The 16,340-nt window shown below is 48.7% G+C and overlaps 1 protein-coding gene across 5 annotated transcripts in view; it reads left to right on the top strand.

The window, feature by feature from the left end:
* Positions 1-16,340, top strand: part of ttll9 (tubulin tyrosine ligase-like family, member 9) — a 104,488-nt gene that overhangs the window by 53,756 nt on the left and 34,392 nt on the right. For all 5 annotated transcript variants that reach the window (XM_068048025.1, XM_068048024.1, XM_068048021.1 and 2 more), the window contains one exon: positions 10,632-10,672. In XM_068048025.1, coding sequence (XP_067904126.1) covers positions 10,632-10,672 — 41 coding nt within the window. The remainder of the gene's footprint in view (positions 1-10,631; positions 10,673-16,340) is intronic.

The following is a 16,340-nucleotide window of genomic DNA, read 5'->3' as shown; positions in this document are numbered from 1 at the left end:
TCTCCAGTACAGCACTAACCCACACAGACAGACAGGTCTCCTGTACAGCACTAACCCACACAGACAGGTCTCCAGTACAGCACTAACCCACACAGTCAGACAGACAGGTCTCCTGTACAGCACTAACCCACACAGACAGACAAGTCTCCTGTACAGCACTAATCCACAGACAGACAGGTCTCCAGTACAGCACTAACCCACACAGACAGGTTTCCATTACAGCACTACCCCACACAGACAGGTCTCCTGTGCAGCACTACCCCACACAGACAGGTCTCCTGTACAGCACTAACCCACACAGACAGACAGGTCTCCAGTACAGCACTAACCCACACAGACAGACAAGTCTCCAGTACAGCACTAACCCACACAGACAGACAGGTCTCCAGTACAGCACTAACCCACACAGACAGACAGGTCTCCAGTACAGCACTAACCCACACAGACAGGTCTCCAGTACAGCACTAACCCACACAGACAGACAGGTCTCCTGTCCAGCACTAGCCCACACAGACAGACAGGTCTCCAGTGCAGCACTAACCCACACAGACACAGGTTTCCAGTACAGCACTAACGCACACAGACAGACAGGTCTCCAGTACAGCACTAACCCACACAGACAGACAGGTCTCCAGTACAGCACTAACCCACACAGACAGGTTTCCATTACAGTACTACCCCACACAGACAGGTCTCCTGTGCAGCACTACCCCACACAGACAGGTCTCCTGTACAGCACTAACCCACACAGACAGACAGGTCTCCAGTACAGCACTAACCCACACAGACAGACAGGTCTCCAGTACAGCACTAACCCACACAGACAGACAGGTCTCCAGTACAGCACTAACCCAAACAGACAGACAGGTCTCCAGTACAGCACTAACCCACACAGACAGGTCTCCAGTACAGCACTAACCCACACAGACAGACAGGTCTCCTGTCCAGCACTAGTCCACACAGACAGACAGGTCTCCAGTGCAGCACTAACCCACACAGACAGACAGGTCTCCAGTGCAGCACTAACCCACACAGACACAGGTTTCCAGTACAGCACTAACGCACACAGACAGACAGGTCTCCAGTACAGCACTAACCCACACAGACAGACAGGTCTCCAGTACAGCACTAACCCACACAGACAGACAGGTCTCCTGTACAGCACTTACCCACACAGACAGGTCTCCTGTACAGCACTTACCCACACAGACAGGTCTCCTGTACAGCACTTACCCACACAGACAGGTCTCCTGTACAGCACTTACCCACACAGACAGGTCTCCTGTACAGCACTTACCCACACAGACAGACAGGTCTCCAGTGCAGCACTAATCCACAGACAGACAGGTCTCCAGTGCAGCACTAATCCACACAGACAGGTCTCCAGTGCAGCACTAACTCACACAGACGGACAGGTCTCCTGTACAGCACTAACCCACACAGACAGACAGGTCTCCAGTGCAGCACTAACCCACACAGACAGACAGGTATCCTGTACAGCACTAACCCACACAGACAGACAGGTATCCTGTACAGCACTAACCCACATAGACAGACAGGTCTCCAGTACAGCACTAACCCACACAGACAGACAGGTCTCCAGTACAGCACTAACCCACACAGACAGACAGGTCTCCAGGACAGCACTAACCCACACAGACAGACAGGTCTCGAGTACAGCACTAACCCACACAGACAGACAGGTCTCCAGTACAGCACTAACCCACACACACAGGTCTCCAGTACAGCACTAACCCACACAGACAGACAGGTTTCCAGTACAGCACTAACCCACACAGACAGACAGGTCTCCAGTGCAGCACTAACCCACACGGACAGACAGGTCTCCAGTGCAGCACTAACCCACACAGACAGCTCTCCAGCACAGCACTAACCCACACAGACAGACAGGTCTCCTTTACAGCACTAACCCACACGGACAGACAGGTCTCCAGTACAGCACTAACCCACACAGACAGACAGGTCTCCAGTACAGCACGAACCCACACAGTCAGACAGGTCTCCAGTACAGCACGAACCCACACAGACAGACAGGTCTCCAGTACAGCACTAACCCACACGGACAGACAGGTCTCCTTTCCAGCACGAACCCACACAGACAGACAGGTCTCCAGTACAGCACTAACCCACACAGACAGCTCTCCAGTACAGCACTAACCCACACAGACAGACAGGTCTCCAGTGCAGCACCAACCCACACGGACAGACAGGTCTCCAGTACAGCACTAACCCACACAGACAGACAGGTCTCCAGTACAGCACTAACCCACACGGACAGACAGGTCTCCAGTGCAGCACTAACCCACACAGACAGCTCTCCAGCACAGCACTAACCCACACAGACAGACAGGTCTCCTTTACAGCACTAACCCACACGGACAGACAGGTCTCCAGTACAGCACTAACCCACACAGACAGACAGGTCTCCAGTACAGCACGAACCCACACAGTCAGACAGGTCTCCAGTACCGCACGAACCCACACAGACAGACAGGTCTCCAGTACAGCACTAACCCACACGGACAGACAGGTCTCCTTTCCAGCACGAACCCACACAGACAGACAGGTCTCCAGTACAGCACTAACCCACACAGACAGCTCTCCAGTACAGCACTAACCCACACAGACAGACAGGTCTCCAGTGCAGCACCAACCCACACGGACAGACAGGTCTCCAGTACAGCACTAACCCACACAGACAGACAGGTCTCCAGTACAGCACTAACCCACACAGACAGACAGGTCTCCAGTACAGCACTAACCCACACAGACAGGTCTCCAGTACAGCACTAACCCACAGACAGACAGGGCTCCAGTACAGCACTAACCCACACAGACAGCTCTCCAGTACAGCACTAACCCACACAGACAGACAGGTCTCCAGTGCAGCACCAACCCACACGGACAGACAGGTCTCCAGTACAGCACTAACCCACACAGACAGACAGGTCTCCAGTACAGCACTAACCCACACAGACAGACAGGTCTCCAGTACAGCACTAACCCACACAGACAGGTCTCCAGTACAGCACTAACCCACAGACAGACAGGGCTCCAGTACAGCACTAACCCACACAGACAGACAGGTCTCCTGTACAGCACTAACCCACACAGACAGACAGGTCTCCTGTGCAGCACTGACCCACACAGACAGACAGGTCTCCAGTACAGCACTAACCCACACAGACAGACAGGTCTTCAGTGCAGCACTAACCCACACAGACAGACAGGTCTCCAGTGCAGCACTAACCCACACAGACAGACAGGTCTCCTGTACAGCACTAACCCACACAGACAGGTCTCCAGTACAGCACTAACCCACACAGTCAGACAGACAGGTCTCCTGTACAGCACTAACCCACACAGACAGACAAGTCTCCTGTACAGCACTAATCCACAGACAGACAGGTCTCCAGTACAGCACTAACCCACACAGACAGGTTTCCATTACAGCACTACCCCACACAGACAGGTCTCCTGTGCAGCACTACCCCACACAGACAGGTCTCCTGTACAGCACTAACCCACACAGACAGACAGGTCTCCAGTACAGCACTAACCCACACAGACAGACAAGTCTCCAGTACAGCACTAACCCACACAGACAGACAGGTCTCCAGTACAGCACTAACCCACACAGACAGACAGGTCTCCAGTACAGCACTAACCCACACAGACAGGTCTCCAGTACAGCACTAACCCACACAGACAGACAGGTCTCCTGTCCAGCACTAGCCCACACAGACAGACAGGTCTCCAGTGCAGCACTAACCCACACAGACAGACAGGTCTCCAGTGCAGCACTAACCCACACAGACACAGGTTTCCAGTACAGCACTAACGCACACAGACAGACAGGTCTCCAGTACAGCACTAACCCACACAGACAGACAGGTCTCCAGTACAGCACTAACCCACACAGACAGGTTTCCATTACAGCACTACCCCACACAGACAGGTCTCCTGTGCAGCACTACCCCACACAGACAGGTCTCCTGTACAGCACTAACCCACACAGACAGACAGGTCTCCAGTACAGCACTAACCCACACAGACAGACAGGTCTCCAGTACAGCACTAACCCAAACAGACAGACAGGTCTCCAGTACAGCACTAACCCACACAGACAGGTCTCCAGTACAGCACTAACCCACACAGACAGACAGGTCTCCTGTCCAGCACTAGCCCACACAGACAGACAGGTCTCCAGTGCAGCACTAACCCACACAGACAGACAGGTCTCCAGTGCAGCACTAACCCACACAGACACAGGTTTCCAGTACAGCACTAACGCACACAGACAGACAGGTCTCCAGTACAGCACTAACCCACACAGACAGACAGGTCTCCAGTACAGCACTAACCCACACAGACAGACAGGTCTCCTGTACAGCACTTACCCACACAGACAGGTCTCCTGTACAGCACTTACCCACACAGACAGGTCTCCTGTACAGCACTTACCCACACAGACAGGTCTCCTGTACAGCACTTACCCACACAGACAGACAGGTCTCCAGTGCAGCACTAATCCACAGACAGACAGGTCTCCAGTGCAGCACTAATCCACACAGACAGGTCTCCAGTGCAGCACTAACTCACACAGACAGACAGGTCTCCTGTACAGCACTAACCCACACAGACAGACAGGTCTCCAGTGCAGCACTAACCCACACAGACAGACAGGTATCCTGTACAGCACTAACCCACACAGACAGACAGGTCTCCAGTACAGCACTAACCCACACAGACAGGTCTTCAGTGCAGCACTAACCCACACAGACAGACAGGTGTCCAGTCAGCACTAACCCACACAGACAGACAGGTGTCCAGTACAGCACTAACCCACACAGACAGACAGGTCTCCAGTACAGCACTAACCTACACAGACAGACAGGTCTCCTGTACAGCACTAACCCACACAGACAGGTCTCCAGTACAGCACTAACCCACACAGTCAGACAGACAGGTCTCCTGTACAGCACTAACCCACACAGACAGACAAGTCTCCTGTACAGCACTAATCCACAGACAGACAGGTCTCCAGTACAGCACTAACCCACACAGACAGGTTTCCATTACAGCACTACCCCACACAGACAGGTCTCCTGTGCAGCACTACCCCACACAGACAGGTCTCCTGTACAGCACTAACCCACACAGACAGACAGGTCTCCAGTACAGCACTAACCCACACAGACAGACAGGTCTCCAGTGCAGCACTAATCCACACAGACAGACAGGTATCCTGTACAGCACTAACCCACACAGACAGACAGGTCTCCAGTACAGCACTAACCCACACAGACAGGTCTTCAGTGCAGCACTAACCCACACAGACAGACAGGTGTCCAGTCAGCACTAACCCACACAGACAGACAGGTGTCCAGTACAGCACTAACCCACACAGACAGACAGGTCTCCAGTACAGCACTAACCCACACAGACAGACAGGTCTCCTGTACAGCACTAACCCACACAGACAGGTCTCCAGTACAGCACTAACCCACACAGTCAGACAGACAGGTCTCCTGTACAGCACTAACCCACACAGACAGACAAGTCTCCTGTACAGCACTAATCCACAGACAGACAGGTCTCCAGTACAGCACTAACCCACACAGACAGGTTTCCATTACAGCACTACCCCACACAGACAGGTCTCCTGTGCAGCACTACCCCACACAGACAGGTCTCCTGTACAGCACTAACCCACACAGACAGACAGGTCTCCAGTACAGCACTAACCCACACAGACAGACAGGTCTCCAGTACAGCACTAACCCACACAGACAGACAGGTCTCCAGTACAGCACTAACCCACACAGACAGGTCTCCAGTACAGCACTAACCCACACAGACAGACAGGTCTCCTGTCCAGCACTAGCCCACACAGACAGACAGGTCTCCAGTGCAGCACTAACCCACACAGACAGACAGGTCTCCAGTGCAGCACTAACCCACACAGACACAGGTTTCCAGTACAGCACTAACGCACACAGACAGACAGGTCTCCAGTACAGCACTAACCCACACAGACAGACAGGTCTCCAGTACAGCACTAACCCACACAGACAGACAGGTCTCCTGTACAGCACTTACCCACACAGACAGGTCTCCTGTACAGCACTTACCCACACAGACAGGTCTCCTGTACAGCACTTACCCACACAGACAGGTCTCCTGTACAGCACTTACCCACACAGACAGACAGGTCTCCAGTGCAGCACTAATCCACAGACAGACAGGTCTCCAGTGCAGCACTAATCCACACAGACAGGTCTCCAGTGCAGCACTAACTTACACAGACAGACAGGTATCCTGTACAGCACTAACCCACACAGACAGACAGGTCTCCAGTACCACTAACCCACACAGACAGGTTTCCAGTACCACTAACCCACACAGACAGACTGGTCTCCAGTACAGCACTAACCCACACAGACAGACAGGTTTCCAGTACAGCACTAACCCACACAGACAGACTGGTCTCCAGTACAGCACTAACCCACATAGACAGACAGGTCTCCAGTACTGCACTAACCCACGCACACAGACAGACAGACAGGTCTCCAGTACAGCACTAACCCACAGACAGACAGGTCTCCAGTAGAGCACTAACCCACACAGACAGACAGGTCTCCAGTACAGCACTAACCCACCCACACAGACAGACAGACAGGTCTCCAGTACAGCACTAACCCACAGACAGACAGGTCTCCAGTACAGCACTAACCCACACAGACAGACAGACAGGTCTCCAGTACAGCAGTATCCCACAGACAGACAGGTCTCCAGTACAGCACCAACCCACAAAGATAGTCAGACAGATTTTCCGGACATGACTGACCTGCAGACGGACAGGTTTCAAGTACAGCACTAACCCACACAGACAGACACGTCTCCAGTAGAGCAATAACCCACAAGAACAGTCAGACTGTTCTCCAGTACAGCATTAACCAACAAAGACAGACACAGTTCTCTGGTACAGAACTAACCCACACGGACAGACAGACAGAACCGTCTCCAGAACAGCTTTAACCCACACAGATAGATGGGCCTCCAGTACAGGACCAACACACACAGGCAGCCAGACGGGTCTTTAGTACGTCAATAACTCACACAGACAGTCAGCTCTCCAGTACAGCACTGACCCACACAGGCATACAGACAAATGTCAAGTACAGTTTAAACCCACACAGACAGACAGACCCGTCACCAGTACAGCAGGAACCTACACAGGCAGTTAAACAGGTCTTTAGTATAGCATTAACTCACACAGACAGACAGACAATCTCAAGTACAGCACATATCCACACAAACAGACACACAGGTCTCCAGTACAGCACTAGACCACTCAGATAGACAGGTCTCCACTACAGCACGAACCCACACAGACAGACCAACTCGTCACCAGTACAGCATTATCTCACACAGACTGGCAGACAGTTCTCTAGTAGAGCACCAACCCACAGAGACAGACAGACAAGTCTCCAGTACAGCTCTAACCCACACAGACTGAAGGACAGGTCACCAGTACAGCATTAACCCACACACAGACAGACGGGCCTCCAGTACAGGGCCAACACACAAAGGCAGACAGACATGTCTTTAGTATGGCAATAACTCACCCACACAGCCAGACTGTTCTCCAGTGCAGCACTAACCCAGGCAGAGAGACAGGTCTCCAGTGCAGCACTAACCCACACAGACAGATAGACAGATCTCCAGTACAGCACTAACTCACACAGACAGGTCTCCAGTACAGCACTAACCCTTACAGACAGACAGACAGATCTCCAGTACAGCACTAACTCACACAGACAGGTCTCCAGTGCAGCGCTAACCCAGGCAGAGAGACAGGTGTCCAGTGCAGCACTAACCCACACAGACAGATAGACAGATCTCCAGTACAGCACTAACTCACACAGACAGGTCTCCAGTGCAGCGCTAACCCAGGCAGAGAGACAGGTCTCCAGTGCAGCGCTAACCCAGGCAGAGAGACAGGTCTCCAGTGCAGCACTAACCCACGCAGAGAGACAGGTCTCCAGTGCAGCACGAACCCACGCAGAGAGACAGGTCTCCAGTGCAGCACTAACCCACGCAGACATTCAGGCAGGTCTCCAATAGAGGACTAACCCACACAGAAAGGCCTCCAGTACAGCACAAACCCACACAGACAGGTCTCCAATACAGGATGCACCCACCCATACAGACAGACAGGTCTCCAGTAGAACACCATCCCACACAGGTACACCGACAGGTCTTCAGTACAATACTAACTCACACATACAGACAGACTAGTCTCCAGTACCGCACTAACCCACACAGACAGATCTCCAGTTACAGGATGAACCCACGCAGAGAGAAAAGTCTCCAGTTACACAGTATTCCATACAGACGGATAGACAGGACTCTAGTACAGCACCAACTTTCACACGCAAGTGTAAAGTAGTTTTTTAACGCGCGCACACTGACATTTAGGACTCCAGTAGTTTTCTAATAAACTCACAGACAAATACATTTGCATGCATATTGAGCCTGAGTGCCGAGTGGATGATCCATCTCGGTCTCCTCCTGACGTCCCCAGTATCACAGATGCCAGTCTTCAGCCAATCCGATTCACTCCACATGATATCAAGAAACAGCTGAAGGTACTGGATACTGCAAATGCTATGGGCCCTGACAACATTCTGGCAATAGTAGTGAAAACTTGTGCTCCAGAGCATGCCGCGCCCCTAACCAAGCTGTTCCAGTACAGCTACACCACTGGTATCTACCTGGCAATGGGGGAAATTGCCCAGGTATGTCCTGTGCACAAAAAGCGGGACAAATCCAACCCAGCCAATTACTGACCTATCAGTCTACTCCCGATCATCAGCAGAGCCATGGAAGGGGTCATTGACAGTGCTGTCAAGTGGCACTTGCTCAGCAATAACCTGCTCACAGACTCTCAGTTTGGGTTTTGCCAGGGTCACCCAACTCCTGACCTCATTACAGCCTTGGTCCAAACATGGACAAAAGAGCTGAATCCAAGGAGTGAGGTGAGAGTGACTGCCCTTCACATCAAGGCAGCATTTTATCGAGTGTGACCTAAAGGAGCCCTAGCAAAACTGGAGTCAATGTGAATCAGGGGGAAAACTGTCCACTGGTTGGAGTCATACCTAGCACAAAGGTAGATGGCTGTGGATGTTGGAAGTTAATCATCTCAGTCCCAGGACATCACTGCAGGAGTTTCTCAGGTTAGTGACGTAGGCCCAACCATCTTCAGCTGCTTCATCAATGACCTACCCTCCATATAAGGTCAGAAGTGAGGATATTTGCTGACGATTGCACAATGTTCAGCACCATTTGCGACTCCTCAGATACTGAATCTGCCTGTGTCCATATGCTGCAAGACCGAGACAACATCCAGGCTTGGGCTGATAAGTGGCAAGTAACATTCATGCCGCACAAGTCCCAGTCAATGATCATCTCAAACAAGAGAGAATCTAACCATCACCCCATGACGTTCAATGGCATTGTCATCGCTGAATCCCCCACCATCAACATCCTAGGGGTCACCTTGACCAGAAACTGAACTGGACAAGCCACTTAAATACTGTGGCGACAAGAGCCGGTCAGAGGCCGGGAATTCTGTGGCGGGTAACTTACCTCCCCACTCCCTGTCCAGCATCTACAAGGCACAAGTCAGGAGTGTGATGGTATACTCACCACTTACCTGGATGAGTACAACTCCAACAACACACAAAAAACTCAGTACCATCCAGACCAAGTCGCCCACTTGACACCCCATCCACCACCTTCAACATTCATTCTCGCCACCACTGACGCGCAGTGTGTACCATATAAAAGATGCCGTGCAGCAACTCACCAAGGCTCCTTCGACAGCACCTTCCAAACCCATGACCTCTACCGCCTAGAAGGACAATGGCAGCAGATGCATGGGAACACCACCACCTGCAAGTTCCCCTCCAATTCACACAACATCCTGGCTTGGAACTATATCACTGTTCCTTCACTGTTGCTGGGTTAAAATCCTGGAAATCCCTTCCTAAGAGTACCTATAACTCAAGGACTGCAATGGTTCAAGAAGTCAGCTCACCATCACCTTCTCAAGGGCAATTAAAGATGAGCAGTATTAAAGATGGACAATAAATGCTGGCCTAGACAGTGATGCCCACCTCCCCCGAACGGAATTTTTTTTTTTAAAAGTTGTGTCTCCAGTAGTTTACTAACTCACTCACACAGACAGGTAGCTCTCCAGTAGTTTACTAACCCAGACGCACAGACAGGTAGCTCTCCAGTAGTTTACTAACCCAGACGCACAGACAGGTAGCTCTCCAGTAGTTTACTAACCCCTGCACGTGAACATGCTGGTCTCAACTTCCATCGGCTCGCTGATCTTATTCGGAAAGAACCCAGGTGCACCGTCTGCACCCCACATCCTGGCCCCTGTACACAATGCCTGCCCATGTATGCGTTGCATATTCCAGTATATAATCTGTCATCCTCTTAAACCCTCAGCTCCTCTTGTAACTGGGAACCTTTACATTTACTTGCAAATTATTTGTACAATGGTTACTAATGAGATATTTGATTATTTGCAGGGAGAAAGTTTGATCTGCGTGTTTATGTACTGGTGACGTCTGTAAGTAGATTTTGTTTCTTAAGCCCCTCTCATGCTCTGTACCTTTTAAACAGATACAACACTCACCAGTCTTAAAGCATGGAATTAGTTACAAAGTCGTGTCGCAGAATTGGCATTGAGAGGTGCCTTACCATATGTCTGACTTGACACTTCTATTTCACATTTGTTTAATTGGTGGATTTGTACAAGGCTTATGCAAAGATTAGGTACGAAGAATGAAATTTTAAGTAGGAATGCCAGGTACAAGCCTGATCCCCAATTGACTTGGGAATATTATGGCTAGCTGTTAAAGGGTGTGGGTGCTTCCCATTGTTCAACTCCCAATTGACCACAGCATGTGGTTTTGTTACTAGGATTTTAACCCCTTTTGTTTTATTTGTCAAATAAACAGGCAGTAACAGGCTTTCTTGTAGGTTTAAAACAGAAGATTAACTATTTATTGTGCATATTCATTCCCGAATGGTCACGAATGCACCCACCCACGCATTTACTTGCACCCACACACGCACAAGAAGAGATAGATACAGAGGGTAAGGGGTTTGAAGTGAGGTAGGTTTTTGGGGTTCATGGTAAACCTGTTGAATATTCTCGGAGGTCAGTTTCTCTTTTAAAGTTGCAGGCCTGGGTTGTTTGTAGATTTCTCTGTTGTTTGAGATTTCAGTCTGGAAATGGGGGAGCACTTTCCATGCTCTGCTGCACAAGTTAAAGTGTAGAATTCACAGCAGGGCACCTCCTTTGGCTTTTGCTGGATTTGACCCAGCTTTCAGCTGGACAGGCTTTTGTGATATTTGTTCTGATCTCTCCCTCTTTCTGCAGAGAGCTACTTTTGAAGGTTATTATCTCTCACATGTTGCCTCAGCTAAGAGACACAGTGCCCTCTCCCTGTGGTGACCAACAGTGGACCAGGATATTGCTCCTTCACACCTTCTTTATTTCAGAAGAACCCATTCAATTTAAAAATGTCTCTTGATGGGTTCAGGATGGGTGTAATTGACACCTGTTAGCTTGGAATGTATCCTTTTATCCTTCCCATTTAGTAAGATGCTTTGAAATGACAGGGCCAGGTCATTTGACCTTCAGCAGCTATTTTTTCCACCACATTCCAGCTCTGACTTTTCTAGTCAATGGTAACCCCCTGAATGTTGATGGTGGTAATGCCAATGAATGTCAGGTGGACGTGGTTGCAATTTCCCTTGTTGGAGATGGTCATTGCCTGGCACTTATGTGGCGCGAATGTTACTTGCCATTTATCAGCCCAAGCCTGGATGTTGTCCAGATTTTGCTGCAGGTGGGCACAAACTACTTCAGTATCTGAGGAATGGGACAGAACTGGCTGCCATCATCAGCAACCTCCTCAATCAATCGTCGACCACAACCATAAAAAGGGAATTCAGTTCTCGTCCATTGGCTTATTAACATAAGGGTTGTTAGAGGAGTGGGGAGGCCAATTAAGGACCAAAATAGAGATCTGTTAATGGAGGCAGAAGGCATGGCAAAGGTACTAAATGAATAATTTTCCTTAAGATTTATTGAGGAAGGGGATGATGCCAAAGCCGTGGTAAATATGGAGGTTGCCAGGTTATTGGATGAGATAAAAATAAAGACGAGGTACTCGAAAGGCTGGCAGTCCCATCTGGATGGGATGCATTCAAGGTTGTTGAGGGAGGTAAGGCTAGAAATTGCAGAAGTTCTGGCCAGAATCTTCCAATCCTCCTAAGGACTGGAGGATTGCAAATGTTACACCCTTGTCTTCACCAATCTACCTGTTACAGACATATCAATCCATGACAGTATTGGTAGGAATGACCACTGCACAGTCCTTGTGGAGGCTAAGTCCCACGAACAGATTAAGCAGCTCAAAACTGAGGTGACAACCTGGTGAAGCTACAACACAGGACCACATTCATGCTAAACAATGGAAGCAGCATGCAATTGACAGAGCTAAGCGATCCCACAGCCAGTGGATCAGATCAAAGCTGTGCAGTACTGCCACATCCAGTCATGAATGATGTTGGACAATGGTGGACGAGAAATGTCATGCCCAGTAAAGGCATGTGATATTCATAACTTTAAACATGGACTGTATTCAGCTTAGAATTTTCTGGAGCTGAATTTTATCTTTTTACATGAACCACAATGGACATTAAAATGCTGCAATAAGATGGCTGCCAAGGGTCAGATGACTTTTGCAATTTCGGCCCAGACTCAGAGGTATCTCAAGCATCCAGAAAGTTCCTAATTGAATGACCATGGGTGGAGTGCCTCCGTTGAATGGACATACCAAGGCAAACCATTTGTGGAATTCATACGTCCTATTGTTTGTGGTAATGAGGCTACAAGCAACTAACTTTGCGACCTGATGAAAATCCACCTCTTCGAGAGAATCCTGCAACAACTTTGATATATGACTCCAGCTATCGAATCCACCTAACTATATTTCAGGAGTGAAAATGCCTTCTTCACCGGGCCCGCAAAGCATGCCTTTTCCCCAGGATGAGCCAAAATCACGTGACTTTTGTATTATTCCTTTGGTCGTAATTGGTAAAAGTGCACTATTCACTTTAACAGCTTTCTTTCTCGAGAGTGTGTGAGTGGTGAGTGAGTGATGTAGTGTTAAACTTTCCGGGTGAACAGCTGACTAAAATAACCCTCTTTAAATCCATAAAAAGCGTGCTACTGGTTATTCAAATTGGCAATACACTAAGGGGTTAAGAAACACATACATCTTCCTTGTCAAAAACACACTAATTACGGAGAGTAAAGGGGAAAGGACTGGGGTTTCAGTTCTCTCTCAATTCTTTCTGTAACAGGAGGCTGAACGACCATCCGCATCTTCAATGATGGTGGAGCCCAGCATGTCAGTGCAAAAGAAAAGGCTGAAGCATTTGCAACCATCTTCATTCAGAAGTGCCAAATGGATGATCCATGTCGGCCTCCTCCTGAGGTCTCCAGCATCACAGATGTCAGTCTTCAGCCAATCTGATTCACTCCACATGCACTGGATACAGCAACGGCTATGGGCCCTGACAACATCCTGGCTGTTGTGCTGAAGACTTTTGCTCCAGAACTAGCCATGCCCCGAGCCAGCTGTTCCAGTACAGCTATAACAAAAGCACTTACCTGACAATGTGGAAAATTGCCAAGGTATGTCCTGTCCACAAAAAGTAGGACAAATCTGATCTAGCCACAATTACCGCCCCATCAGTCTACTCTCAATCATCAGCGAAGTAATGGAAAATGTCATTGACAGTACTACCAAGCAGCACTTAGCAATAACTTGCTCACCAATGTTCAGTTTGGGTTCTGCCAGGATCACTTGTCTCTGGACCTCATTACAGCCTTAGTCCAAATATGAACAGAAGAGCTGAATTCCAGAAATGATGTGACTGTGGCTGCCTTTGACATCAGGGTAGCATTTGACTGGTATGAAGGAGCCCTACTAAAATTAAAGTGAATGGGAATCAGGAAAACTCTCCACTGGTTGGAGTCATACCTAGCACAAAGGAAGATTATTGTGGTTGTTGGAGGTCGATCATTTCTGCCCTGGAACATCACTGCAGGAGTTCCTCAGGGTAGTGTTCTAGGCCCAACCATCTTCAGCTACTTCATCCATGACCTTCCCTCTATCATAAGAGGCAAATAACATTTATGCCACTCAAGTGCCTGGCAATGATCATCTCCAACAAGAGATAATCTAACCATCTCCCCATGATGTTCAATGGTATTACCATCACTGAATTCCCCCACCATGGGAGCTACCATTGACCAGAAACTGAACTGGACCAGCCACATAAATACAAGAGCAGTCAGAGGCTGTGAATTCTGTGGCAAGTAACCCTTATCCTGACTCCCCAATGCCTGTCCACCATTTACAAGGCACAAGTCAGGAGTGTGATGGAATACTCTCCACTTGCCTGGATGAGTGCAGCTCCAACAACACTCAAGAAGCTCAACACCAAGCATCCAGGACAAAGCAGCCCATTTGATGGGCACCCTATTCACCTCCTTTAAACATTTGCTCTCTCCACTATCGATGCACAGTGGCTGGGGTATCTACCATCTTCAAGATGCACTGGAACAATCACCAAAGCTTCCTTCGACAGCACCTTGCAAACCCACAGCTTCTACATCTAGAAGGAAAAGGGCAGCAAACACGTGGGAACACCACCACCTGCAAGTCACACATCATCCTGACTTGGAAATACATCACCATCACTTCACTGTTCCAGGGTCAAAATCCTGGACCTCCCTCCCTAACAGCAGAGTGGGTGTATGTACACCACATGGACTGCAGCGGTTCAAGGCGGCGGCTCACCACCATCTTCCCAAGGGAAGCTAGGGATAGGCAATAAATGCCGGCCTTGCCAGTGACGCTCACGTCTCTTGAACAAATGAAAACAAAACCTATCTGAAACACTAGTGCGGCGGCAGCTGGAATATTGCACTAAATTCTGGGCATCTCATTTAGGGAGGATGTGCAGGCTTTCAGAAAGGGAGAGAAGAGATTTACTGAAATGGTTCCAGTAATGAGATTACAATTGCGTGGACAGACAGGAGAAGCTGGAGTTGTTCTCCTTAGAGGGAGAAGTCTAAGAAAAAATTTAATAAAGGTGTTTAGCTAATAAAAATGGTTTCCAATGACTGTAAAGTTCATAATCAGGGCACAGATTTAAGATAAACAAAAGCAAAATACTGCAGATTCTGGAAATCTGCAATAAAAACAAAAATTACCGGAAATACTCAGCAGGTCAGGCAGCATCTGTGGAGAGAGAAGCAGAGTTAACCTTTCAGATTGATGTCCCTTCATCAGAACCCTGAAGGTGATTAGCAAAAGAACCAGAGGTTATATGAGAAAAAGTTTTCACATAACGTGTGGTTAAGATTTGGAATGCATTACCTGATAGGGTGGTGGAGACAAATTCAATGTTAACTTTTAAAAGGGAACTGGATAAAAACTTGCAGGATTAAAAAATGCAGGGATAGGGTGCAGGAGCTGCAGAGTGGGATTAACTAGATTGCTCCTTGAAAGAGCCGATGCAGACTTAATGGGCCATTATTTCTACGCTATATCATTCTTTGATTCTAACCATCTTCCTTTATATTTGGTATTCTTGAGCAGTCCTCGATGATTCAGGCAGCTGCATTCCCAAAGACCTGCATTGTTGTTTGAACCTCTCAATGTCAGAATCAACAGGCCTATTAATCCTTCTGATGTAGAGATTCGCCACCTGTTACAGTGATACTGTAAACACATTTACAATTAGTGGAAAATGTCACCAGTCACACATCTCACAATATTTCATTTAGGTGTATTAAATATACAAATCTATACAATGGAACAAATCATCTTCATTATCAAAGAACAACCCTGACAATTACACTAGAAAAGCTATCTCATTTGACCTATTAATCAAAAGACAGTCAAAGAACAAAGAAAGCCATACAAGCTTGTTAATCTGTCCTTACCAACCACGAGACTGACCGCAACATCTGAGAATTCTTTTTCAGAATTATTAAAGCCGAGTGCTTCACTGCAGGTAAATGTAGTTTGTTATTCTGACTAGTGATAGTGTGGTTATATGTGTTAAATATCATGGCAAGAATGCTGGTATGTAAATATAAACGCTCAATGGGTGACAGTAAAGTTGAATCAGGAACAATTCATTGA

The sequence above is a fragment of the Heterodontus francisci genome, chromosome 16 (genome assembly GCF_036365525.1).
Source record: "Heterodontus francisci isolate sHetFra1 chromosome 16, sHetFra1.hap1, whole genome shotgun sequence".
Lineage (NCBI taxonomy): Eukaryota > Metazoa > Chordata > Chondrichthyes > Heterodontiformes > Heterodontidae > Heterodontus > Heterodontus francisci.
Note: the sequence above shows the minus strand (reverse complement) of the source record. Positions and strands in the feature narration are given on the sequence as shown.